The 26550-nt window shown below is 38.6% G+C and overlaps 1 protein-coding gene across 9 annotated transcripts in view; it reads right to left on the bottom strand.

The window, feature by feature from the left end:
* atp8a2 (ATPase phospholipid transporting 8A2) overlaps positions 1 to 26550 on the bottom strand; it is a 63071-nt gene that overhangs the window by 10901 nt on the left and 25620 nt on the right. For all 9 annotated transcript variants that reach the window (XM_023326084.1, XM_023326089.1, XM_023326082.1 and 6 more), the window contains 8 exons: positions 25882 to 26021; positions 23833 to 23971; positions 21664 to 21728; positions 12867 to 13039; positions 5896 to 6079; positions 3443 to 3553; positions 1257 to 1331; positions 834 to 956 (listed from right to left, as the gene is read on the bottom strand). In XM_023326084.1, the coding sequence (XP_023181852.1) occupies positions 834 to 956; positions 1257 to 1331; positions 3443 to 3553; positions 5896 to 6079; positions 12867 to 13039; positions 21664 to 21728; positions 23833 to 23971; positions 25882 to 26021 (1010 nt within the window). The remainder of the gene's footprint in view (positions 1 to 833; positions 957 to 1256; positions 1332 to 3442; positions 3554 to 5895; positions 6080 to 12866; positions 13040 to 21663; positions 21729 to 23832; positions 23972 to 25881; positions 26022 to 26550) is intronic.

Raw genomic sequence — 26550 nt, 5'->3', positions numbered from 1 at the left:
TATTTAGCTAAATGTTTTGGGGCTAAAACAAGATACATTTTTCTTTGGGCTGCAAATCCTTTTGACTTGACAAATTTGGTGACAAAAAGTTTGGACACTACCAAAATTTAGTTTGCTGCATCAAACAACAAATATTTAACTGAGCGCCTGAATGATCAGCCCTTAAAGGCGACCTATAATACTTCAAAGCTTCAACTTCCTGCCTACTGTTCTCTTATATTTCCCATTTTCTAGAATGTCCAGGAGACATTAACCTCTGTTGCTTAATATTTGTACCTCAGGAAAACAGAATATGACAGATTATTTCAAAAAGGAAAATATGACATTACAAAAATGCTTCTGTTATGTTTTTTTTGTAGGATGTGTTCTGAATCATAGAAAAAAAATCACTGGTGCTTTTGTTTTTATTCCCAATGAATGAATATAGTTAAAATAGGTTCCAAATCAGGATTAAGCTAAATAAGAGGGAAATTTATTTGAAAGATTTTCACTTTTTTTTTTTTAAACCAGAGAAGTGAATGAATAGCACTTACACCATACGGTTCTTACATGTAAAAAAATTAACAAAAAAGCAATTTCTTATAGTAAAGCACAACATTCCCCATGTGTCACCAAAAGCTGCTTTCTGTGCAGTACACACACACACACCCACATGCAGCAGGCTAAAATGAAAGAGTTTCTTATTCCACAGCTGCGAATTTCATTAAGACTTTGTTTACTTGCCTCAGATCCCAACCCAACACCCGGCATCACTCATCATATCACAAACATCCACAGCAAGCTCAATGTAGCCCAGGAAAAATGTTTTTTCCAAGTTTTTTCCACATGCATACCTTGGTGTTGAAGCCCTCGGCATTCTGGGTTATCCTGTAGAGCTGTGGGAAGCGGAGCATGTTCTGCTGGCTGCACGGTCGATCAAAGATACCCAAAGTGAACGGGGGCAGCGCGGTGAATATCTGCAGAAAGCACACACATGCTTTGCTGAGCAGTCATTGTTCTTATCAGATGGTCAGTGCTAAAAAGGAATTCCATAATGTTTTAAACACAGAGGAGCCCCAAGGCATCTGCAGCCAGACGCAACGTACACACAGAGTCGCCAGGACGTACACAAGCACACTCCCATCCAGACATGCATCCATGCAGACGTCTCTGGCATGAGGACAGAGCAGCGATAAGAAGACAGAGTGCTTGAGATCCATGGAGAGATAGGCAGAGAGCAAGAGAGACGACTAGGTGAAAGTGTAGGAGGTTCTCACCACGTTGTAGAGGCCTATGCACCAGCGCTCGAAAAGGATCTGACCAGAGAAGCCGTTCACAAACGCAAACCAGAGCTAGGACACAGACAGAGGGGTGAGAGGTGATGACAGGAGCAAGGTCTGCAAGTAAAGCTAACTTTTTGTAAGAGATGATAGTGGAAACAAGGCAAAGACATGGATAATGTCTTTGCCTTGCATCTCTCTTAAAGGAATGACATGGAAACCTGGACGTAACCTTTGCAGAGTTGCATTAGGGCAGTGGTTCCCAAAGTGTGGGGCGCGCACCCTACAGGGGGTGCCTTGCCATTGCAGGGGGTCGCAGTATGGATGAATGAAAAAAAAACAGTTACACAAAAGTGATTTACTGTAAAGATGGTTTGTAGTTTGTTTTGTTGCAACCTGAAGTGTGAAATAAACTTCAGTGGAGTTTGAAAACAATATATGTGTATAGGTTTATGTCTGGCTGAACGATGTGTGCGCCCAGTTGATTTTTTTTTCTTTTTTGGGGGGGATTTTATTGTAATCCGTAGGGGGGCCCAGAAAATCTTTGGGAACCACTGCATTAGGGCGTGAATGCCAAAACTTTTGGGATTGTAGAGAAACAGGTGAGCTCTTCTTTTTCCGGGTGGGCTCATTATAAAAGGTATCATATGACTTTCACATAAATTATTGCACTTTGTTCATGTTTATTGAGCTATTTTTTCCTAATTTCCACAGGCTCAATAGTAAACAACAAATATGTGCATATATTCAAATTAATATCTTCATCTGGCTGAATATTTGTTTACCATTATTAGCAGAATTGGTAAAAATGCTATTAACAGGTAGGTTTCCTTGCAAAGATTCAGCTTTTGAGCTTCCCTGATAGCCAGAACATTCTTCAACATCGGTTTTCCCAGTTCCTTTGTTATTAGAAAATTCCCAATAATTTGAGGGCACCGCCAGTTTGGGTCAGATGGTTGAAAGTTGGACAAAGATTGATGTTCCAGCTGGACAATGATACCCAACACACATCCAAACTGGGTTTGATAGGAAAAAGCAGGCCAACATTAAACTTCTTGAAGAATACTGGTATTATTTGTGATATGAAAGCAATAACTAATTTATCCTTTACAAACTCTGATAAGAAGAGTGGTCTTAAATCAAACCAAAACAATGTGAGAACCATGTTAATGTCAGTGTTTGCGGATGCTACAAAACGCCTGTCGTCCAGGTGCAACTTGGTCAGAGATAACAAAATGTTTGAGAGTTTTTACATCTAGGTCTGTATGAAACAAATAATTCATAAAAGTCCAATAATGATGTACATGATTAATGTATGTCAACTTTTGACTGGCAGTGAAAGACTATTACAAATGGTCCAGTGTGGAGTTTCGCAGGCCACAAGCTGATCTGAGGTCAGATAGATGAAATTCTTGAGGTCGCTGCTGGGAGCTGTGGTGTTACTGGGGGCATACTGTGGAGCAAACAGCCAAAAGGATGAAGTCACACACAAACACACTCTTCCCACTTGTTGTATGTCCTCTAAATGGACAGAGTTCATCTCTAACTTTTGGCACAGAATGCTTCGCTGAACTCCCATAACGTGAGACAATCAGAGAAACGTGCATTTACTGATAAAGAACCGTGGTTAGAACTGGCGCCGGGCAACAGTCAGTGCCTCCTGTGAGAACCTGCACCTGCTGGCGTCCTTCTAGAGCAGAGCGAGTTGCTGGAAGTGAGGACAGCTGACCAAGGACAGCAGACCCCTTCATCTAATAAAGACAATCCAATCATCTTTCAGGCATTTCCCAAACCGTGACTTCTACCTCCTGTACAATAATCCCTAGTAAAAAACCCTATACCAAGTCTTTCTCTTTGATAATCTGGGATTATTTGGTTCCCAGATGATAAATACATGAAACATGTAATTCAAGTACGTGCACACACAGCAGCTGACCTCAAGGGCCAAGGTTTCGCCATGGCTGATGTAAAGACTCTTTTAAAGTATATATATATATATATATATATATATATACACACTTTATATATATATATATACACACTGTGTGTGTGTATATGTGTGTGTGGAAAGGAGACAGAAAGCAGACACCAGAAGGGCACCTCGTCCGTCACTGTCAGCCATGTCGACAAACAGCTGCTGAATGTCTCTGTTAATGTAGCCGAGTGGGTGTGTGGGCTCTTACCTCGATAATGTAGAGGACCACATTCTTATAGAAACAGTAGAGGATGCACTTGGTGACGCGGTTGTAGCTCCACGCCCCGTGGACCAAAAGGAGTTTCTCCAGATAGGAGAACTGAGGAGATACAAATGAGAGACAGAAATGCCTCTGATCATATGAGAAATATAAGAGTTGGAATGAAAAACTTCAGGCAGAGGGTGAATGAAGATGTAAAGATGGCAACCAAGAGAAGAAAAAGTTTCAGCAAATAGATGCTTAAAGATCTTTAAAATGAACCTGATAAACAGCAGATGAGCTACTTTAATATGGCTTCAGTATATATTGTTATTTGATTAGTATTGACATCAATATACATATCCAAAGAACCGCTAATAAACACTAGCTGTGCATATGGCCTCTCTATGCGATTAATTGGAAAAGCTTGTTTAATGGCGCTAAATGTTTTCAAAGGACATTTACATGTAAAGTAGCAATATGATCAAAAAGAACTTTTAATAAAACTGTATTGCTGAGATAGAAATAATAAATATTATTTGCTCCAACTGATGCATAGACTACTCACCATCTGCAGTTTAGGTTTGCATTGAGGCAGAAAGATCTTAATACTCAGTTAAAGCTTTATTTATAACAACCTTCATTGTCATTACGACATTGCAATATCCTGTGACTCCTCTGTGTGCTTTTATAAAAGTTTATTAACTTAACCATTTTCCCCTGAACAATATTTTCCAAATGGGATCATGCATAAATACAATGCACTATGTGTTTGTCACATAAAATGCTAATAAGATACTTTGGAGTTTGTCATCAAATCACTAAATGTGGAAAGAGATAAACTTCCTATAAAAAATAAATACCCCTGCAAAGACGGTTAAGTAATACATTTGCTATTAGTGTCGTTTAATTGCTTACAGTAGTTAACCTGGTCAACTTGAAGCTGGAAAACAATTGAACCAAATTGCAGTCAATGCTAGAACCCCAAAATTTGGTGAAATGAATTTTGCCACATTTTTTTCAACAAAATACAGCTTCCTTTTATATTTAGGAAACCTTTTGAAGTTATTTCAGTCACAACCTCCAGTCACCTCCAGTTGTAAATATATGTTTAAGTGCTTTTTAAGGGGTTCAAGTGCTGATAAGACCATTTATAAAATCTCAATATGGGAGCACTTTGTCTTTTGAAGAACTTTAAGATCTCCAAGTGACCATATTTTTTTAAACTTTAGACCCATTAAAGGGGTCTAAAGCAGAAGACTTATTGTCTTCTGCTCTTGTTGACCTCAATGGTGGTATAAAATATATATTTTTCATTTTGACTTGTGTTTTGTGGATTCTTACATTTAAGTCACTAGATTCACCTGATGGCTCTCATCTGTGGACGGTTAGCAAAATTGAAGGAAGCAGGGACACAATTTAAGTTTACATAAAATATGATGAAAATGTTATTTCTAAAAATGCTAACACATGCATTCATTGTATATTAATTTTACATTTACTGCAATACAAAGCACTGCCTCCTAAAATAATGACCACCAAGATGAATATGAGTGAAATCTTTATACCTGCATCTGCTTGTGTTTTGACTATTATTGCATTGGCTTAGTTTATACTGTAAAGGCTTATTGAGAGCAATGTTTTCATATGGAAAACATGATACTTCACTGATCTTTGTAAGTGAAATCTCCTTTCATTCCCTCCCCTGGGGTGATGTTAAAGAGCAGGATGAGAGGAAGAGCAAGTAGCCAAAACTCAGTAACTGAAGACGTTTCAACAGCGTCAACAACTTTTACAAAAAGGTGATGACACCAAAATTTTGTAATTTCTAAGAAAAAAAAACTACATAAATGCTTGAAAATGTTTGATACTTTACACTTAAACACTTTTATTTCTACCCAGCCATTAGCTTGGTTTTAGGAAACAGCTTCACGCTGTACTTGTCTGCAAAGTTTTAGGGGACTTTGTTGAATCCTTGGACACATTTTATACCATGAACAAAGCTTTCAAGCTGTAAACACTAACATTTTGTTCTCAAGCCATTTGAGTCTGAATCATCAGCTGGTTTTTCCGATGATACATCTGGTCGTAAGTAAACCCGCACTCAGAAATCAGTTGGTGACCGGAGGTTGTTAGTTGACTTGATGAATGTTTCCTTTCACCGGTAAACACACAGTTCTATGTTTATTAAATGTTGAGACATGACTGCTGTGAGAGAGACCTTAAAATGACAACAGGAAGGCCTAACAGAGAACAGGAAAAGGGCTTCATTTAACCCATTCCAGCTTTCAACCTCTGACACAGGACTAAACGCATTTGTAATGTTGTTGGCCTTTTGGAAATCTCAAAGTTAAGGTAAAGGTCTGCAATCTCTAACAAATACAAGAGGAGACATTTTGAATTATGTTCTTAAATCTACTTGCATTACAGTCTTTAAAAAGAAACCAGAAATCTGCTCCCACCTGTGCGATAGAGTAGTCTGAGGAGTTGGTGGCCTGCATGCCCTCGTTGCCGCTGATTCCCACCCCAACATGAGCCGTCTGAATCATGCCCACATCGTTCGCTCCGTCACCTATCGCCAGAGTGATGGCTTTCACGTGCTTTTTCACCATGTCCACAATCTCAGACTTCTGCAGCGGCGACACTCTGTAGGGAATAGATGGAGATTTTCTAGTTAATATTAGAATATTAATGGATGCAGCTGCTTGAACTGGGGATTAAATTGGAAGGTAAATGTATTTTAAAAGAAGGTACAAGTTGAATCAGTCATTAATGCCAACAAAGCCAGCAGAGATGGGAGAGCCAATTTCTGAGAGGCTGCTGGAAACACACCACAGTAACCAGAAGCTTTAAGCAAATGCTCACTTCTCTGCTAAACAGATTTGGTGACAGTCATCCTTGATGTGCGTTTATGACTGCATGCATCTTGAGCGGGGTGTGTTCAGGGAGCTTCCAGAGGTACTCCACCCTCTTGACCCGTATCACTGATACTCAGCCTATAACCGGTTCTGTTTCTTCACTGACAAAAGAAGACGGCAGGAGGCTCAATTACAGGTGCTTCCCTGAAGGACGCAGAGGGAGGATGGCAAGGTGTCAGGCTGCATTTACTGAGCCACCGAGAAGACGACTTATGGTTACTGACGAGTTTCTATGGATGGAGGGCACAAAAGGCTTATAGTCCTACATATTATTGCTTTATGCTTGGCTTTCACTTAGAAAATCAATGTAACTGGTTTCTAATGAATGTCAATACTCATTGAGTTTTTGACACCATCTTGCAAAAGCACTAATTCCACTTCTATGCTTTGAAATGTTTCCACATTACTACTATTTTGTGACCAGCACAAAGTATTGAGACGATGGGTTTTAAAATTTTTTTTTCCAACTTAAAGTAGTATTGCATGCATTTGTAATCAACCTCTATGAACAAATACTTTCCAGAACAATCATTTGCTGCACTTACAGGTGCAAGACTAAAACACAGTCCTGTTGGATAAAATAGGACGGAGTAATATTTTCCATCTGCTCTTTCCATCCCCCCCCCCCCCCCCCCCCCCCCCATCATTAGTTTCCCTGTATCTGCTGAAGGAAAGCTTCCATTGTGACTGTATGATGCTATTTTAATGTTTAGTACTTAGTTAAAAAAAAACTTTAGTTTAAAAAAAACCTGACTTCCATGCAGCATGATGCCGCACTATCGTGGATCAAAAAGAAAACAGATTGTGCCAAACTATAACTGCAGCTTCTTGTTTATTTTTTACATTTTCTTTGCAATCTTTTCACATAAGGCCAGAATTTTGGAGTGCATGAGTAAACATTATATCAGCAGATTGCTCAACCTGAGCTGTGGAACTCTTCAGCTCCTCCAGAAGGACCTCTCAGCTGGGATCAAAGCTCCCTTATCCATTTAGGAGAGTCATGATTTGCGAGGTTAACTGATGTGCCACATACCCTTTCCATTTTAGAATGATGGCTTGAAACCTGCTTTGACAAGAGATTTCCTGATGTGATCCCAAGAAGCGGATCTATCCATTTTTCAAATTGTAGTTCTCAAATTCCCCACCGAAATTCATCTCCAGATCCTTCTTTTTAAGAGTACGTACATTGTTTGCTTCCACATCTCTTGTGAATCATGCAGCTGTGTTTTGAATATTTTATTTTTTAAATAACAACCTGTATTTATGTGCATTCCTTGAAAAACGCTATTCTCAGTCATGCACAGTTTTGTTGATCTAAAAAAAAAATCATATTCTGCCTTGAGAGAAAGAGAAACTATTCTTTGCTCAACAATTTACACAAAGAAGGCACCAGCTTGGAAAAACAAAGTTTAGATCAATAATTCACTACTCATGCTATCGTTTCAAATTTCTTCAGCTTCCTTCCAGAAACAAAATATAACGTGTGTATGCAAGAAACAATCGTGGGCCACACACACAGTGTTTGCATTCTCAGAAGTTGCACCCTGGAGTAAATTTGTCCTTAAGAGTGTGTAAAAAGCCCTCTATCAGTTTCCAGTTACTTGCAGCCAAGCTCTTAAGAAAGTTTCATCATGTACTACCTAAAAAATGTACAGTGAAAACAGATAGGTCTCAGAGGAGGAAACATGGCAGCAACGGGATACAAGCACTGGGATTAGAGATGAAGTACAAAGGAAGTAAAGCACTTGTAATTGTAGAAGCTTTTGTTGAGCATCAAGCAGATAGATTCTCCATATTTTTTACTTTTGCATGAGCTTTGTTAAAATATTGAACAGATTCAGACATACAGTATATTACAGGCCTCTATAGCCAGATACTATACACCTTTCAGTTCTATAACTGATATTAAGCTACAGTTTAATAGCAAATGTATATGGTATATTTTCCCGATTATATTAAAAATTCCTGCAATGATATCTTTCTGAGAAAAAATCATAACTGAGTGAAGACGACTGGGACTTTTATGGGTTCTGATCATTCAGTTCTTTCACCATTTCGTGCTTTTGAGGTTTGTGCTCAGCTTTTTGGGATACAATTCTGAACCATCTTTCACAGGACACCCACTTACTCACCTTGGGGACATTTTGTAAGCGAAATGACCGACAGTTTTATCAGTCGATGCAAAGAAATCTTAATGTTGTAACACAAAAAAGGCACCATTTAATTGTTTGGAGCTTGTAATAAACAGCAAATAAGACTGTTAAATAACTTCAACTACAAATAATTTAGTCCTTGTTTTACCCTCTCACTGACAGTCTTGTATCAACTGATCGGTTACTGCAAGAAGGTGTGACGAAAACGCAGAAAGAAAAGATAAACTATTGATGCAGAATGACGCTGCATCAATGGAAGTTTGTTTTTCCAAGATTTATCTGAAAAACAAACTTTGTCAAATGCATCTTTACTTGCAGAGCAATGAAACTCTTTAGCATTAACACTTAAAAGGGCCAACACTTGGTCAAAATGTCCCTTATGTATTATTTTTATTATTAATGGAACTTGACTAAATGTTTAAATTGTTGACTGTGTGTCCTATGATTTTGTATTATTGTGTTTTTATGATGCAAATCACTTTGAAATGCTTTATTGCTGAAATGTGCTATACAAATCAAATTTGATTTGATTTGATGCATTTGTCCATCTGTCAATCTCTGTGCTACTGACAACTGCTTGTTTTCATGGCTGAATTTCTTCAAGAAAAATCAGAATCAGCTAAAGTTTGTATCGGCGGATTAAACTGGAGATCGGAAATCGGCAGCAGTTCTTTGATGGGTCAAACTCTAGTAGTAACTAGCAGTTACTTCCCTCTCAGTCATGAATGACTGACAAATAGCATTAGTACAATATTTTCTTGAAAGACAAAGTCTCTCTGAGAGCTACTGTTAAAAAGAAAGAAGTGTGACTCCTGGAGGTCAGGTTAAAGCAATCCCCTTCCATGTGTGCAAGTCCTGTGATAACATTACAAAATTAGATTTTAGTCAGCTGCATGAGGAGTCACATGGCCAGGGAACAAAATGAGATGATTTTTATGATTAAATTAAATTACAGGCATACTGTACAATGATCCCCTGTCCTCAGGGGGGACTTAAATGAAGCCCACGAGCTACAAAGTATCAATTTGGACCATTCTTCAGATGAGCTAAATAATCAGCTCCAAGTGGTTTTCTAGCACTCATGAAATCATGTGCAAAAACTTGCTGTTCCAATAAAATTAACCTCTTATAACCCACATCACCCAACCACCACAGGAGAGTAGCAGGAACTAAACCTCAGCTGCTTCACTTCCAGGGCCATTAAGGAAGGATGGGATCTAACTCTGCTCTCCGCTTTTCCTGTTTCTGCATCTGAAGTGCGAGCTCCTGCATCTCTTGGCCTCTGACCACAAATCTCTCTTCATCTCCGCCTCTAGCTTCCCTCTAAACACGGCCAACAGAGTCTGGGATTGTGTAAAGTGGAGCTGGGAAGATGAAAGCCTCCCGAAAGCTCTTCACGGTGGAACTGAGCAGAAAATAAGCAGCCGCTAAGTCCTCCTATAAACAAACGCACAGTGAAGTCAGGAACCCAAGCGTACCGAGCACACTCGACCCAACGGCCCCCTGAGAGCGAGAGACAGACACATACACATACACACACACACAACCCATTCCCCCACTTTGATTCATCATACACAGAAAATCATAACTCATCTCGCAGACAATTTTAGTGAAATTCAAATCTAGGTCTCATCATATGCATAAATACCTCCTCACTAGAGAAATCTCCAAAAATCCTGGTTCCCTGTTGAGGAGATGGGGTCTCCCTAGGGATGCATGATAAGTCCAAGCAAACAGTTCTGTTTCATTGAGCAACCGTTTTTTTTTTATGCAAGTTTATCTGATCGCTGGATTTTAAATTTAGCTTCACATCATCTAACCATCGACAGTAATTTTGATAAAAGGCTTCTTGTTGTTCGACAGATTCCTTAGTGTTTAAAAATATCTTCTGTATGCAATTTGGACTAATTTGTCTTTGATCAAAGACGACGGCAAAGCTACAAGATAAAACCATCTACCAAATGTCACCATAATCAGATTGTTTTAAAGTAAATACAGTCATATTTGATATCTTGTGTATTAGTAGATATAGCCAAGCTAAAATGAAACATGTTTTCCTAAGTTAAAACAGCATATAGTTTGTTTACTTCAACAGAACCAATGGTAGAAGTATGTACAATTAAAGTTACAATCCCAGTTTTGGAGGTTTGCCAACTCAAAATCAAAAGATGGCTACTGTTACAGATTATTGTTCAGTCAGGAAAAAAAAATTCCCATGTTCTTCTAAACAGCACCAAGTAAAATGAAGTCTATAAATAATTTCCCCAAGGTTGAAGTACAACCATAATAAAAGCATTAACTAATATCTTAGCTCAATATAATGTTTAACCTTAACATCGGAATAATAAAAACTACACTAAAGAAAATGTACTTCTTCATAAGCAGAGTCTAAAAATTGATCTTAGCCTCACTAATGTCAGACAATAAAAACAGTAAAAGAAAACCTGCTGGAACCTAATCTCCACTTACGCTTCATGTTTATGAACAAACTAGTGCTAGCGCAACAGTAAAGCTAGCTGCTACAGGAAGTAAGCAACAACAAAAAAATCTGTTTAGAGTGGATATCTTTAAAGTTATGACATCGTTTATGATTCATTAATTTTTATCATGTGAAAAACATCTTGGGTGATAATTTCAGTGATTGTCTTTAGTAGTTTTCAGTTTTGTTTCTGTTTCAGTTATGGGCTGCTGTTTCAACTTATTATGGCTAAACAATATTGCATGCTAACTCTGCGAATACACACAGACAGCATAAGTAACATTTTATAACAAGTGTATTTTGCTCTGGTGGTATAGATTTGTGTATTTCAACACAGACAGCTGCTATAGAAAGTTTAAAGTCTTGTAGACCATTAACTCAAAACTTATACAATTATTTATGATATACAGATTTTGTTGTTTTTTTTGCCAATGTGGAAATCATTTTGGGAGATAATTATTTTAATATTGGTTTGATAGTAGTGTCATTTGTGTCTGTGTAAAAGCCAGTGTTAGCACTGCAGCACAGCTAGCTCTTAAGGGAAGTTAGAAAAGCTGGAGTTTAAAAATCCTCAAAGATGTATTTTATCTGTAACCTCTGTGGAGTGAAGTACGCCTGTGCATGTGGGAATCATGAGGATGCAGCTTTATTGTTAGAGGTAAAAAGCAAACACTAGTTTTCATAGCCTGCACAAGGCTTTGAAAATATACAACCAAGACAACTTGCTAATTGTATTTGTGAAGGGATCTTTTCTTGGTGCAAATTACATCTGGAGATTTTTTGTTGTTGTTTTAACTAGATCAAGGTACTCTTGACCTCAGCAGAAGATAAGAGGAGTGGACAAAGGAGAGAAAAAAGAAAGAGAGAGAAGTTGGAGGCTGTTTCTAAGGCCTGTGAGACCAGAGTCCGGATATGGCTTGGATACAGAAGAGAGACTCTTTTACGTCCCTCCTGACTCCAAACACACACAGAAATGCACTCAAGGAGACATGGACAAATGCAAACTCTTAATATTTAACTGGTTCCGACTGCAACATGACCAAAAGAAGGAACATGCAGTTTGCTTTATGAACTAGTTACACTTGGAAATCAGGTGATGTCAAATGACAGCATCCATTATAGGGACATCAGCGGTGAGTTACTGATGACATTTCAATACAGGAACATGACACGACTTTCACTGTCCTCATTCACTTTCTCTCAGGCTCACAACAAAGAATCAAGTGATGTTGTGTAATTCAGTCGGTCTTTGTCAAAACACATAAAACTGCCGTTTTACCTCCAGACTATAGGGAAACTTTTGCTGTTGAACTTCTTCAGCCACAAAACATTAACATTTGAGAGTTGACTTGATCGTAACTTGAAATTGTTGTTCCTTTTTAAGAATGTACAAAAGTAACTACAGTCTATAAATGTGCAATGTTAGTTTAAGAAACCTAAGATTTTTGTTTAGCCATAAATGTGTTTATTTCATATTTTGTCTTGTATATTTTTATTACAGTGAACCTTCTTGCACGGCATGAAAAAATCAAAGATTTAAAATACTAACGTTGTGGAAAGCAGAAACTAGATGTTAACTGGGTTTGTAAAAAAGGATGAAACCAATGATTTTGTAAAATAATAATAATAAAGGTAAGGGAACTCCCAAACAAATGCATTCAATAAGTGAACTTCATTTTTTTTTTAAAGCATGGATTTGCACTTCTTTCTTTTATGTTATCATAATGCAATAAAAACTGATTTTTAAAACCTTTTTTTTTTTCACTTTTTGAGAAAAATCTCATTCAGTGATTTTGCTTTAAATCCTTCTTGACCCGTTTACATAAATATAAAAAGGTTTTGTATGATAAATGCACAATAGATTACAAATGATTCCTCCATACCGGCAACAGATTACAGCTTTGCAGGACAGCGCCAAGTCGAGGAAGGCCTGGCGGAGCTCGAAGGACAGAGCGTATTTGAGAGTTTGGCCATCGATGATCAGTGCAAGTTCATTTTCTTTTCTCAGAGAGTCGCCCAGGGAGGAACAGTGGGTGGTGAGCGTGGCACGAGTGGCCTGCAGGAAGACAAATGCACAGAGAAAAAGATGCAAATTATAATTTTTAACATTACCAAGATCTTATCATAAGTCAGAAGAAAACAGATGCAAACCTTAATAAGATTACATCAGGAAGTGCTGTTGGCATTAAAATGATAAATCTCTTACCATAAATCTAAATCTTGCCACAAAAACTCTTTGTAAACTAAATCTGATTAACAATGTTTCCTCCTTTCCTGCAATGAGGCAGCGGATGTTTCAAACCACCACTTTTCTCTTTTCCATGTTTTCTTATGTAGACACTGTTGTCTTACAAAGTGATGAAAAAGCAAATCACGCACATCAAAACACACAAGCTGGTTTGCTGAAAGGTCAAAGCCACCAGCAGGTAAATGGAATCCATGTGTGCTTGGTTGCACGGTCAGCTTTCATCTGGGGAAACAATTTGCTTCTGTGTACCCCGAAAACAATTAAAAATGCCAATATAAAGTTCACAGTTGTTCCCGGCATCCTAATACAATGTGCAGATGCTGCCAGGTCCTGAGGGTGCGTTTAATCGGTCCATAAAAATCCCAAATCCTTCCTTTAAGCGCTGCAGCACATGACGGCAAGAGAAAAAACTAGCAAAAAAACGGAACGGAAGTTAAAAAATGAGCTTAACCGGTGTAGATGGGTGAAATCTCGCCTTCACAAGTAGCAGCAATAGGTACCTGTGCATGCGTGTTTGCGTGCGTGGGGGTGGGGGTGTGTGTGTGAATGCTAGGTTGCCTACAGCGCAGAGGTTTGGGGCTGTTTTGATTTAGATCTTGATAATGGAGGAACAGGGATTAATAGCGAAAACAAACATCCAGCGGCGGTGTAATGAACTCCATGTGGGGAAGCAGACACGCTACAAGCCTGACCACCACACACACACACCCGCACGCCCACACACAAACCCGTACGCACACCTGAATTAGTTATATCCACTGACTCAAATCCTTATTTACTTTGGAAGTCCCTTGGACTTCAAAAAGACTTTAGCTGATTAAAGGGAAACTAAGATTTAAAAGATAAATTCAGGTTAAAATAAGTAAAATACTACCAGTCAAGCATTCAGAAAAAGGAGGTTTTGTACAATACAAATGTTTGTTACATCAGTAAAAAAACCTGGCAACCTAACCAGTTTAGTTTTTTGAGCACATGAGAACATTTAAAATGCATGTTCTCTCTTAAATCGATCGTTTATGACAGCAGGAACAAAAATAATTAGTGAACAGTGCGTTGCGAAAGAGGTTATTCCCGCTGAATTGGATTAATTCATTTCATTTATCCTTAAATGAAATGCAGCAAATTGCCTTCCGAAGCTTCCCACTTAGTAAACAGAGTGCAGCTGTGTGCAACAAATGTAATCAATATAGCAGTTCTATGAAGGGGTCAAAAACTTCCTAGAGGACATTATTGAACAAATCTGCACTGCTCAATTCTGGGCTCTTTGGAAGAGCAGCAAGAAGAAGTTAGGTGTTGAAAGGCAGCCATACAAAGTCCTTTTTTGCAGTTTCCCAGAACAAAACATAACTGAACTTTTTGGTTTAAAAGAAAAAAAATTGCATGGAGAAGAAAACAACGACGACAACAAAATTAGACCCCTGCACTCTGTACTGTTATGCTATGAGGACGATTTTCTTCAACATGGACAAAGTAGCTGGTTGGAGTTGATGATAAGATAGATTGAGCCAAGCACAGGGCAAAATTGGAAGAAAACATTCACCTCTCAGCAGGACAGCAACAGTAAAGAGAAAATTCAGAGCTACATTGGTTTGGATCAAAGCATGTACTAGAATGGCTTAGTCAAAGTCCAGACATAATTACAAAATCAGTCTCTGTGATTTTTAGGTTTTAATTTTGCTTTAAGAAGGTGCACAAATGTTTTTTTCTTGGTTTTACAAAGTATTAACTCAGGCAAGTTGAACATAAAAATATGGCAAACTTTTAGAATTTTTGTATTTATTTTCACAACCATGCATCTTTTCCTTCCACTTTAAAATTAAAAATGGCTTTATTTGTGTTAGTCTGTCAAAATAAAATCTTTAGAAAAATGCACTGAAGTTTGATGTTGCAACACCTTTAAAAAAATAAAAATAAAAACATCTCAAGACATTAAACAGCAAACATTAATACATCAAATAATAAAGAAACCAGCAACCCACGGGGAGGTGACCCTCCTGCCCACATAGCATTCAAAAGACATGAATGTATCAAACGCAACCATATGAACAAAGCAGCTGCTCTTCTTCCTGCCAAGTAGAGATGCACACGTGCATGCCCTCCCTCCGCAAACTCACACACGCACGCACACGCCCACACACACAGGTCCCTTCTCTTCCCTAAAAAATTCCTCCCTCTTGTTTTCTCAGCCTGGGGGCTGTGTGTTTTTCCTTTGAATGCCGGAATTCCTGTTTGCCTTCACCTTTTTGCCCAAAACAAGGAAGAGGAAAGCAAAAACATAATGAAAGGATTAAAGGTGGTCAGAGTTCTCAGACTCAAAACCTTGGTGCTGTTGAGTATGTGTAGAGTGTGTGCTTTAGTTTTAAGGTCTTGCACACTTTTACACCTAAAGTTTGATCATGGTTAGCCATTAGTGAGTCCATCCAATCATATTTAATTCACAAATAAGTTGTGCTTTAAAGTATGATAGGTGATCTGAATGCAGACACAGAGGCGCAGAAATGGTCTCCTGTAGCTGCCACTGGGCCCTAATGCTCCACTGTAACCTGTCACAGCAGGTTCAGACAAAGCTTGAGCGGCAGTTACGATAACCCAGGATAATAACCAGGATAAACCTGCGGAGAGCTACGGGGATTTAAAGTGTAACTACAGTTTGAACAATGGTTGGCTTTTGCAACCACACACCAAGTCCAGACCAACCCGACAAGAAAACTGTCTAAACATAAAGAATAGCTCACAATGGTCCATTACGGTCTGTTAGTACTTAAACAGAAACGCTGACGCAAGAAAGAGAAAAGGTCTCAGTCTTTCTCACGCCAAATTACCTTCTATTTCTGGAAACTATGTTGGGGAGGAAAAAAAAAAAGTCTTATTTTTTAATTGCAACAATAACAACATGACTGATCTCATTAGTAGACATTTCAGCTTCCAAACTAAATGTTTATGTTTCATATGCATCTGGTCTGGACGCAAGCGGAGAGTCTCAGGACCACAGACACAAACACTGAGGCACAACTAGCAGACAGCATTCACAGGCCAGACGGCATGGACATTTTTTCAGGTTTATATCTGGGTCAGAAGCTGGGTGGTGTATGGAGGCAAGCTGAGGCGTCCCAGGTCACACTGTTACTTCGTTTTAAAACAAAGGGACAATAAAATTAAAACAACCAACCCAAACATATCTAATTAACAGGATTTATTGCTTATTTTCAAACCACCTAAAAGGTACAACTCTACACAACATTTAAATGTTCATTTCTGAAGCAACCTTCCATTTTTAATCCACAGGGTTTAAAATGATACCGGTCTATCTACACTTTGCAGATAGCCTTCCTGGAAGAGTTATAGCTATCTGCAAGAATTAGGAGTGGGTTCATGGGAATTTTCTTCCAGAAGTGCATTTATGAAATGAGAAGTCTCACTGCTGTTGCACTAGTTCATTCCAGAAAAGTATTTGAGGTAAGGACTCACACTAGTCGGACCTGCAACTTTCTCACCTCCTAAGGCAGGGTTGCCCAAGTCCAGTCCTCAAGAGCTACCATCCTGCAATTTTAAGATGCATCCATGCTTCAGCACACATGAATGAAATCAATGGCTCACTACCAGGCCTCTGAAGAGCTTAAAGATGCTGATCAGGCAAACTTTAAACAGGATTTCATTCAACATAATGTTTTCTGCTTGCAGGTCAATTTGCAGAGTATATGATAAAGACCTGTCAACAACTTTATAACTTAGTCTTTCTGATGTTTGCTAATGTTCTACTTCACAGAAGACTCAAGACTTCTGAAAGCTACAATGGATTCTATTTATAGGCATCAGTCTAAAAGGGGGGTGGAAAGAAATGAACACCATTACATTTCAGATTTGTGACTATAAAAATAATGTGGAAAACTAATGTGCAAAATTTTTCTTCCACTACAGTAAAACTTGAGTGTCGCACACACATATACACACACACAAAAAAAATAAATCATAAAATACATTGAAGCTTGTGCCTGTAACAGGACAAAGTGTGCAAAGGTTCAAAGGGTTTGGAAACTTTTGCAAGGCCATTTATCTGTGAGCTGGTACAGAGACATGTGGAAACACAGACATGGACTGGTGACCAGACAAGCCTTGAAAAAAACTGCAGAGTGGGGGGTGGGGGGGGGGGGGGGGGGGTAAGGACACGCTCATTTTAGCAGTGCAGATTCTGTCACCAGTGAGATGCAATATACCGTTTAATTATCAGACGATGCATCTGTGCAAACAACCCACATCCTCTGCAGCCGGGGTCACACAGGAGGACTTCAGCTGTGAGAACAGCAGTAGTTACAAGCTGGAGCACACACTGCAAAGCTGTGTGTGTGTGTGTGTGTGTGTGTGTGTGTGTGTGTGTGCGCACATAAAAAAGATGAATGGGCAGAAGAAAGGGGGTGTTTGTTTAAGGGTTGTACTGCGGGCAGCATGACGAGCGCCTGGCGATTGTGGGAAAGTTTGATGGGACGTTTGTTCTACACGTTTATCATGCTGATCAGGAGGACCCAGTGCCACTTGGTCTTGGGTAAACAGTGGGTGAAGTTAAGCAGAGATGGGTGTGCTTCTGAGATTTTAAGTTTTAAACAACTTCAAGAGGAGCAGGGCGAAGATTTGTGCAGGTCTGTGTGTGGCGGTTGATCTGAAGGTGACAGGTGGCGCATGTCACGGCGAGTGCTCGCAAACCATTTACCCAGGAGGCATTGGTCTCAGGGTTTGTTTTGGTGAGGAGGAGCACCAAAAGGAGATTGTGTTACCGCTCATTCATCGCCGTAAAATGGGCTGGTAAAAAACCCCACACTCTACCTTTGCCCAGAATGTCCAGTTCATGGACGGAGCCAAATAAACAGTCCCCACAGCTTTATTCACAAACCCACTCCTGTGTCTGCAAAAAGGATAAACACACATATACTGTTCCTGTTTTCTGCTCTTAAGTGTACCTTTTCCTGCCACAAAGCAGCCAGGGTGTGTGGTCGCTTCCTGAGCATAAAGAGCATGCTGACAGACGTGGAGGTAGCGGCGTGAGGAGGACATGCAGGAAGAGGATCACACACCAGACAGCACACTGAATAATGTCGGCTATAATAATGTTTTGGATGCCATGCATAAAAATGTGTTTTTCCATCGATACATTTCGCAATAATCTAGAGGTGGACGTAAATCTTAAGCCCGAGATATATTAGCAAATCTCTTGCTTTGTTTGTTTGCAATAATGATTTGCCCAATCGACAGGAGAATATTTCCTTCTTCTGACTAATTTTCACTTTAGCTTACTTTAACATAGCCTACTGAAGATACAGACAAATCTGTGAAGTCCAATTTAATCATGAAGGTAAAATCTATCCACAAAAGAAAAATAAGAACAGTGGGTTTCAGACGTGCTTTTTCCTTTATCTTTAAAAAAAAAGACACTGTCACACACAAGTCCAAAACATTACCAGCGAAGCTACAGTGCCTGATACAAATGGGAGCAAAAGGTCAACCTCGAGAGATTTTGATAAGCAGCTTCTGTTTTCACTCATGTGCAGGTTAGGCCTTCAAACAGGCCCACATGCGTACAGAAAGCGGACCTCGTGTGAGTTATTTTAAGTGAACGGCAGACAAGTGTTAAGCTGAGGATGGCATGGCTTTCATCTGCATCACGCACATCAAGAGCTCTCTGAAGTCATCCTGATAGACTGGAGGGATTAACACCACATGCATGTTTCTTCTGCTGCAGTTTAAAGCTACAATTTCTAAGAAATCTTTCCAGCTACCTCAAGTCAAAACATAAAAGATTATTGCAAAGTCCACTCAAAGCACTTCATTGAGGTTTTCTGAATCTCATCCGACTGTTCATCTCAAATTTCCTGCTACTCTGGGTAAAATACATCCAAGAAAAAAACATAAACGCCTCACCTTCTCAGTTCAATGAAACTTCCCACAGACCTCTGCAGACAGCACCATTTATCCTGCTTCATATAAAGTCACTCAGGCATTCAGGATTTTTCTTCTTATGTATGAAAACATTTTTCTTCGCGAAAGATTAGAGTGTTTTCCCTGTGCACATGTACGCGCAAAATATACTTAGACCTTTTCTCATGAGCAGTCGAGCCAGTAATCTCTGTTGAAAGTGGCAAAAATAAAGAACAGGAAACAAAATATTTGCAATCCACCATCTATTTGAGTGAATTTGACCCCCTTCACATCAACTATTAACCAGACAGCAAACGTCAAACTAATCACACATAGCAGACCTCTAGAAAAAAGAAAAAAAAAACAAAAACAACCAATAATTTGATTGATCAGATTAGCTGTCACCTGTTTAGCATAAAGGATAGATCTAAAGCACCATATTTGCTCTAAACCTAAGATATGCACCCTGTCCAACTCAATTTACTCAGCTTTTAAGAGGTCCTGCATGCCATCTGGATTCACAATGTCTGGAAACCTCAGGGTTTTGCTTGGAGCATCATTTTGATAAAGTGAGAAATCTCACAAGTGCTCCATTATCTGTCACAATGCAAACATTTTAAAGTGATGGTGAGTACCAGTGTGCAGTTAAATGTGTAATCATGAACAAATTAAAGTCTTTTTACATCGTTCTCAAATTAAGTCCCCTGTTAACCATATAAAGAGCTCACGCTGACCATGCGCCGCAGTAATGCAATTATTATACGAGCTAACAGTCCAGGACGCCGACTAACCGAGGCGCTGAAGCAAGAAAATTACAAACCAAACATAGACCTCCACTGTTTATAGCTTTATGATACACTTTGGACCCACAAACTGATATCCATGCACATAATAATGTTTTAGTACAGAAAAAAAAAGCTACAACCTCATTTTATTTGACCAAACAACACCACAATGTCCACAACAGGAAATTTACAAAAGCATATTATATTTTTAAAAGCAGTGACCCAATCATTGTGCTTTGACTTTCAGAGACTTTCTACTCTCATATCCACTTCAAATGATCAGATAGATTCTATTGGACTAAATAAACTTTTACTTCAGCCAAAAATAAAAAAGCACAATTTACCAAACTGTTAAGATAATAATGGAAAATACTCATGACCCACTATATAAACACGTTTACTCTCAATTAAACAGCATTAAGAGCAGCCACCATAGCCAATATATTGCCTTGATTTATTTTAGCCTATTTTTTAACCCCTTTACCAAAACAATTTGTTATTATATGTAATTTTTTTGAAAGGGGGCAGTATTGCATATTTTCCAGGTACATGGTGCAATTTAGCTGGAATAAAATGGGTTTAAATTAGCACAACTTAAAAGAAATGAAATTGGGCCTCTGTCTCTTTAAGAAGCTCCTACTCTTTCTCATACTCCACCTTTAAAACATTACCACAACAAATGGTGGTGATGGTGTTGTGCATTATACCGTTTACAACTGCTTTATGGAAATAGGCGGTGCTCTGTGAGAGCAACGGGACATTCAAGAATGTTTCAAACATGCATGAAAGAATTGAGACAACACTCCAGGTATGTTTTTGATGAGGGAACAACTTTACAACATGAAGTAGAGTTCAAAACAAGTCCGTTTTACATATTACAGCCCCTTTAAAAGGATCTGCAAAAACTAAACACTTGAACCACACTTTGGGAACCACTGCTTTACACTACTTTTAGTTTATTACATGATTAAATTAGAGAGCACTAGATAAACTGGAATGTCCAACAACCACGCACTACTCTGGAAATGAGCAGCTTGTTTTCAACAGAGCTGTTTATGGACTATTTATTGTTGTAACCATTTAGGCAAATAATGATTTTAGCGAGTCTGTTCAGCAGTTTGTTCCTTAATAGATCCAATAGTAAAAGCTCCTCAAGCATTGACTCGTTTGCTCCCACTGTGGATAGGATGACAGGCCTGTAGAACGAGTCAGCTCAAGTATATCAGCTTAAAGATAAAAAGTAAGTTGTGTTTATATTCTTAAAAGCACTGGAGCTGTACTTTTCTGCAGCCAACATCTTATTAAACAAAAGGCAAACAAGTGAGATTCTTAACACATGAAACATGAATGCAAGAAAAACATAGATTAAGTTAAGAAGGAAGATTCAATCTCAACAAGAAAAGCTCTTATACTTGAATGGTAACCCTTAAAAAGTAAACAATGTTCACACAGTGATTGGACAAAAAGTGTGATATTTTAGTGATCATCATCCATTTCACTAAAGGGGACATTAGAGACTTTAATTGCTTCCACCTGGAAACATACAGAGCCCCACCCACCAATCTGACTGCAGACCACACCCCAGTTCTCACGGTAACCTTGTTAAAACACCCCACCGCATAACTTCCTCCCCTGGGAGCATGAAAAAAAAAAAAAATCCCCCAGTGCTGAACAAAATGATGCAGGCGCAGGAGGCTGCCAGGAAGAAGAGGAGGAGGAAAAGGAGGAAGGTTTACTCACATCAAGAGAGTCCTCGTTGACAATGATGAGGGACATGCCGTGTGTCACCAGGCGACAGGAGTAACCTGAGAAAACAATACACCAGAGGGGAGAGAGTGGAGGATGGGAGAGAGATTGGGTTTACTCAAATACAAAAAAGACTGTCACTCAAACCTGCTCAACCTCTGACCAAATGACAGCGTAATAATCTGATGTCACGGTAAAAAGAAAGCATACCATCTTGAAATTGTAGAATTTTTTGTCGAGATGCACAGGAAAATCAGAGGTTGCCCCCATTGTTGACTTCCAACTTCAAAATCAAAAATCAAACCTTTTTTCTGATCAGCGAATGTGGCATACTAAATGCTAAACAATCAGAAAACACAACCTGAAAGTGTTAGTCGTTTGCATCTCATGCAGGGGTTAATTTTTACATATAGATTGTTTTTGTTTCCTTTTCTTAAGTCTGGTTTGATTTTTAATCTCATGGTCTACTTAGGAACTCACAACTCATACATCAATCAATCAATTTTATAAACATTTGTCAATGAATTGATGGTTAAATTGGTTTCAGGTTTCAATTAGTAGAGGAAAAGTGTCCACTCATATTTTGTTTTCAGGTCCTTGTATTAGTGGACAATTGCCACCAGTTTGCTCTGTGACTCCTACGATAACCAAGAAACTACATTCAGCTGGAGCACAAATATACCGTTTTCCAATAATTTGTCGTTAAAGACCCAAGGGGTTGCATAAATGGTCACATCCATAATATATACCACTTAAGATTCCTACAAACTGTAGTTAGTTTGTTGGAGTTTGTCACACCTTAAACTAAGGGGGATGTTTTTTCTTTAAATCAAGAAAAACAGCTATGCTATGATCCTCCCAAGCATGTGTTTCTGAAGTCAGATTGAATGCCTCCAGCAGAAATATCTTCTGCTCCTTACTTTGAAACTTGCTTACAAATCTCTCTGGAGCAAATTCTATGAGAACAATGGTCACAATATTTTACTAGGCAGAGTTGCTACTTCGTTCCAAAAAAAAGCAAAGAAAAATATGCTAGCAGAGAAATCCTATCCTAGAGTGTAGGGGTCATCTCTAAAGAGGAAGTTGAGCTGCATTTGATTTGTCTCAGGAGTCAGAGGTGAAAATGATGACCTGAGATGAGTGTGCTGTAAAAAAAAAAAACATTTGAGAGTTGCCATTTGTTTGGCTGCTGATTTTACTTCATATAAGCGGATGACATTTCTGTATCAAAAAGAATCATGTCCACAAAACTGAAGGTGTACAATATGCACAATGCTATGTTTACTCTGTTAATATGAATCATCACAACAGATTTGGGCAACATTTGATGCACTCGATATGCATGGACGCCATATTGGATCCTAAACTCAAAGCTGTTTGATAAGCGCAGACTTTCTTAATCGGAATATGCGTTTAATTTTTATCAGGGAAGTCTTTTGAGTACAAAGAGGACACACCTTTAAAGTGCAGGACTTAATCAGGAGGAGAATATGTTTGAATAAGAGGCTCTAAATTGGAGCACCAAAGCACTAAAGCAAAGCATTTGTGCAAGAGAGATTGTTTTAACTTAACAGAGCAGCACAATAAAGTGAAATTAAGGAATCGCACTTATAAACTGAACACTTGTTTTTGTAAGAAAAAATTTTCATAAAGCTACAATCACAAAGCCAAAGTCATAAATTAGAGGTTTTATTTTGCTCCAAGTCTGCCAGACCTTCCCAAAGTATTAGAAACCGGTTTAGAGCAATATTGATTTAGGTCTTTTTAAGGTTTTTAAAAGTAACTTGTCACTTTTCCAATCATATTCAGTCCACTATTTGACCATTTTAAGATAAATGTTTATTTTGTTTAAGCCAGCAAATTCTGACCTTCAAGGAAAAGGAAAATGTTCCTAAATTCACTACAGAAACTAATGTAACTAACTTTCAGATATTTTTCCCACCCTTGATAAGTCTTTCTGGCCTCCACTTGTCCATTCATAACATTTCTTTAGCATGCACTCAATATGAGGTCAGACACAAGCACTAAAAAGGAAATCAGCAAAAAAGATAATAAAAAAAAATATTAAAAAAAAAACAGAGCTACGAGATTTTAAAAAGTCTGGCTTCTTGGAATGACTTTAGTTTTTTTGCATTGTGTCTTTATTTAATTGTTTTCTCTCACCTATATTAATGGCCGTCTCTTGCTTGTCTCCTGTGAGCACCCAGATCTTGATCCCGGCCCTCATCAACGTGGCGATCGTGTCTGGGACGCCGGCCTGGAGGCGATCCTCTATGGCTGTGGCTCCAAGCAGCATTAAGTTCTGTTGGCAAAACGGACAGAGCCAGAGGTAATTCTAGGAAATGAACCCATAATGGCATAAAAAAAAAAAAAGTTAACGAGGTTTTAAGAAATTATATTAGGACTGATTTCAGAAAGACATCAGGTCCCTGTAAATGTGAACGATTCTGACAACACCACACATGACTAATTTGAGGATGAGAGTGATGCCAGACAGTTCAACTTTGAGTCGAGAAACCATCTAGCGAAGAGGTAACTCATTACCCTTTCCCATGCTAGCTTAAATTTGTTCAATGTTTAAATGCTTGTGTGCCCTCATTAGACACCCACACAGACACACAACTTAACACGACTGTGTTGTTGACTCCGGTTTTATGGGGCTTTTGGCACGCCAGTGCAGGTAATTGCCCTTGTGGTCTCCAAGTCAGAGGATTCCTCCTCCTCCTGCTTCCTCTTTTTTTTCTCCTCACATACTTTTCTCACCTCAGCCTTTTCTGCCAAATCAGTTGGCTTTTAAACCTATTAGTTCAGCTCTCTGGTGAATTTCCTGTTTGGTTTTTAACCAGATAGTGTAGTCTATCAGACATGCAACGCACTGCTGCATCAGAAAGCAAAACATACATGATGAAGAAATCGAAACACTTTAAAAATTGTTAATCTGTGCATTACATTAAAGGTGTAACAAATCAGTAGATCCACTCTGCCACCTGCTGGCAACCAAACTCCACAGTCCATAAATGCTTTGGCTTTATACATCATGTCTTATTGAAGGTGAAAACATTTCAACACAAAGTTCTTAAAAGCTTTCTGTGTTTTCCCCCAAATATTAAAATAAAATCTACACATTCAATGCCAAATTGGAGTCCTTTTTACATTTTTGGATTGGTATAATCACAAACTAATGTATTTTTAGTAGAATTTTTAATGTGATGACCAGGGGTGGTCAACTCTAACTCGAGAGCCATTATTAACCTGAAACATTTAGATGCGTCCCTCCTCCATCGTACCTGAATCAAAATAATAGCTTGTTAGCATGCCTCTGCAGAGCTGAATTACGGGCTGATGAGGGAATTTAACCATTTTCTTCAGGCATGTTGGAGAGGAGATTCATCCAGAAGTTACAGGATGATGGCTTTTGAGAACTGAATTGGGCAAACTCTGTGATAGACCAACAATAAAAAAAATTCTGTAGTTGTGAAAAGGAAGAAATTTATACATTGTTTGAGCTCTACTCTGATGCCCCTAAATACAGCTGTGCAATCAAGAAATATGGACTTTTTGAAAGAAGAAAAGCATTTGCAGACAAGCAAAACAAGATGGATGGCGGAAGACAAATAGTCACATTAAACGTGAATACATGGGTACAGTAAGATACAGTTGTGGCAGAGTCATGCCGTGGGTATTCTTTGCATCAGCAGGGACAGTGAAGCTGGTAAGAGCTGATGCAAATATGAATGAAGCTAAAACGTACAACAATCCAGGAAGAAAACCTGATAAAACTAGGGGTGAGACTTTGACTCATTAATTTTTAAAGTTAACAACGTAAATTTTCACATGCTTAAAATTAACGCAATTACTTTTCTTTTTTTTCTTTTACAAACATACAAAAAGTCCTGAGCCGGAACCTTTGCTGCGTGTAAATCTGCTATCTCCCCAATAGACAGCAAAGCTGATTTTCTCAGCCCACTGAGGGTTAATTTTTGCATAAAAATAAGAAAAACAAAACAAAAAACGGACAGGATGCTGGAACAGACTATTGTTATAAGCAAGTTGTGTAAAAAGGAGTTAGCATATTACTGAAGCTATTCAAAACATGTTGCAACAAGCACAGATGTAGCCAATATAATGCTTAAGCAGTTATAATACAAGATTTGCAGAACACTAGTGGGAGATCAACAACATTCAAGCATAATAGATTAAACTTATTAATACCTTTTCCAGTAGTTCGTAACACTCCTCTAGTTTCTGAGTGCGGTCTTTAAGTTCAGTGCTGACACGATTGTATTCTTTCAACCACTCCTCATAGGCGCCTTCCTCCAGGTCCACATAGGCAAAACAGAGCGTCCTCAGACCTGAAGGGACAAAACAAGGAGAGGCTGATGAAAAATACACTAAGGGTAGATAAAACTGCTGATGTTTTCAGGTGAATTTGATAATACACTTGGTGTGTTTTTGTGCATTTAAAAGCACAAAAACACAAAAGGGAAACTAAGTTCAAATCTGATTTATGAGATGAGGGGGAAGATTTGGAGTGAATTATTGGTTCAAAAGCTGCATTCCTGAATTTGTGCAATCACTGAAATTTACAGCAGGAACATTTAATGCTTTTGTTTTCCAAAGGATTACTTTGACAACTGCTTGCAGAAAGGTACATCTTAAAAATATTGAAAGATTTTATCAGTAACCTTTCACTTCACCTCGTCCGTTTGCCATTAAACCAGATTACAGATGGAACTCTTCCTGAAAGTCAGCTTAAAGTCTCTGAGATTGTTTTTACACAAGATTTAGAAGAAATCACATCTAATCCAGGAAAAAACACTTGTGCCAATACCATTGTCTTGACTCCATATTTAAAAGGGAGGTGAAATAAGCGATTGCTAA

Source organism: Xiphophorus maculatus, chromosome 21 (assembly GCF_002775205.1).
Source record: "Xiphophorus maculatus strain JP 163 A chromosome 21, X_maculatus-5.0-male, whole genome shotgun sequence".
Lineage (NCBI taxonomy): Eukaryota > Metazoa > Chordata > Actinopteri > Cyprinodontiformes > Poeciliidae > Xiphophorus > Xiphophorus maculatus.
The sequence above is the reverse complement of the archived record's forward strand: the minus strand, read 5'-3'. Positions and strand labels throughout refer to the sequence as shown.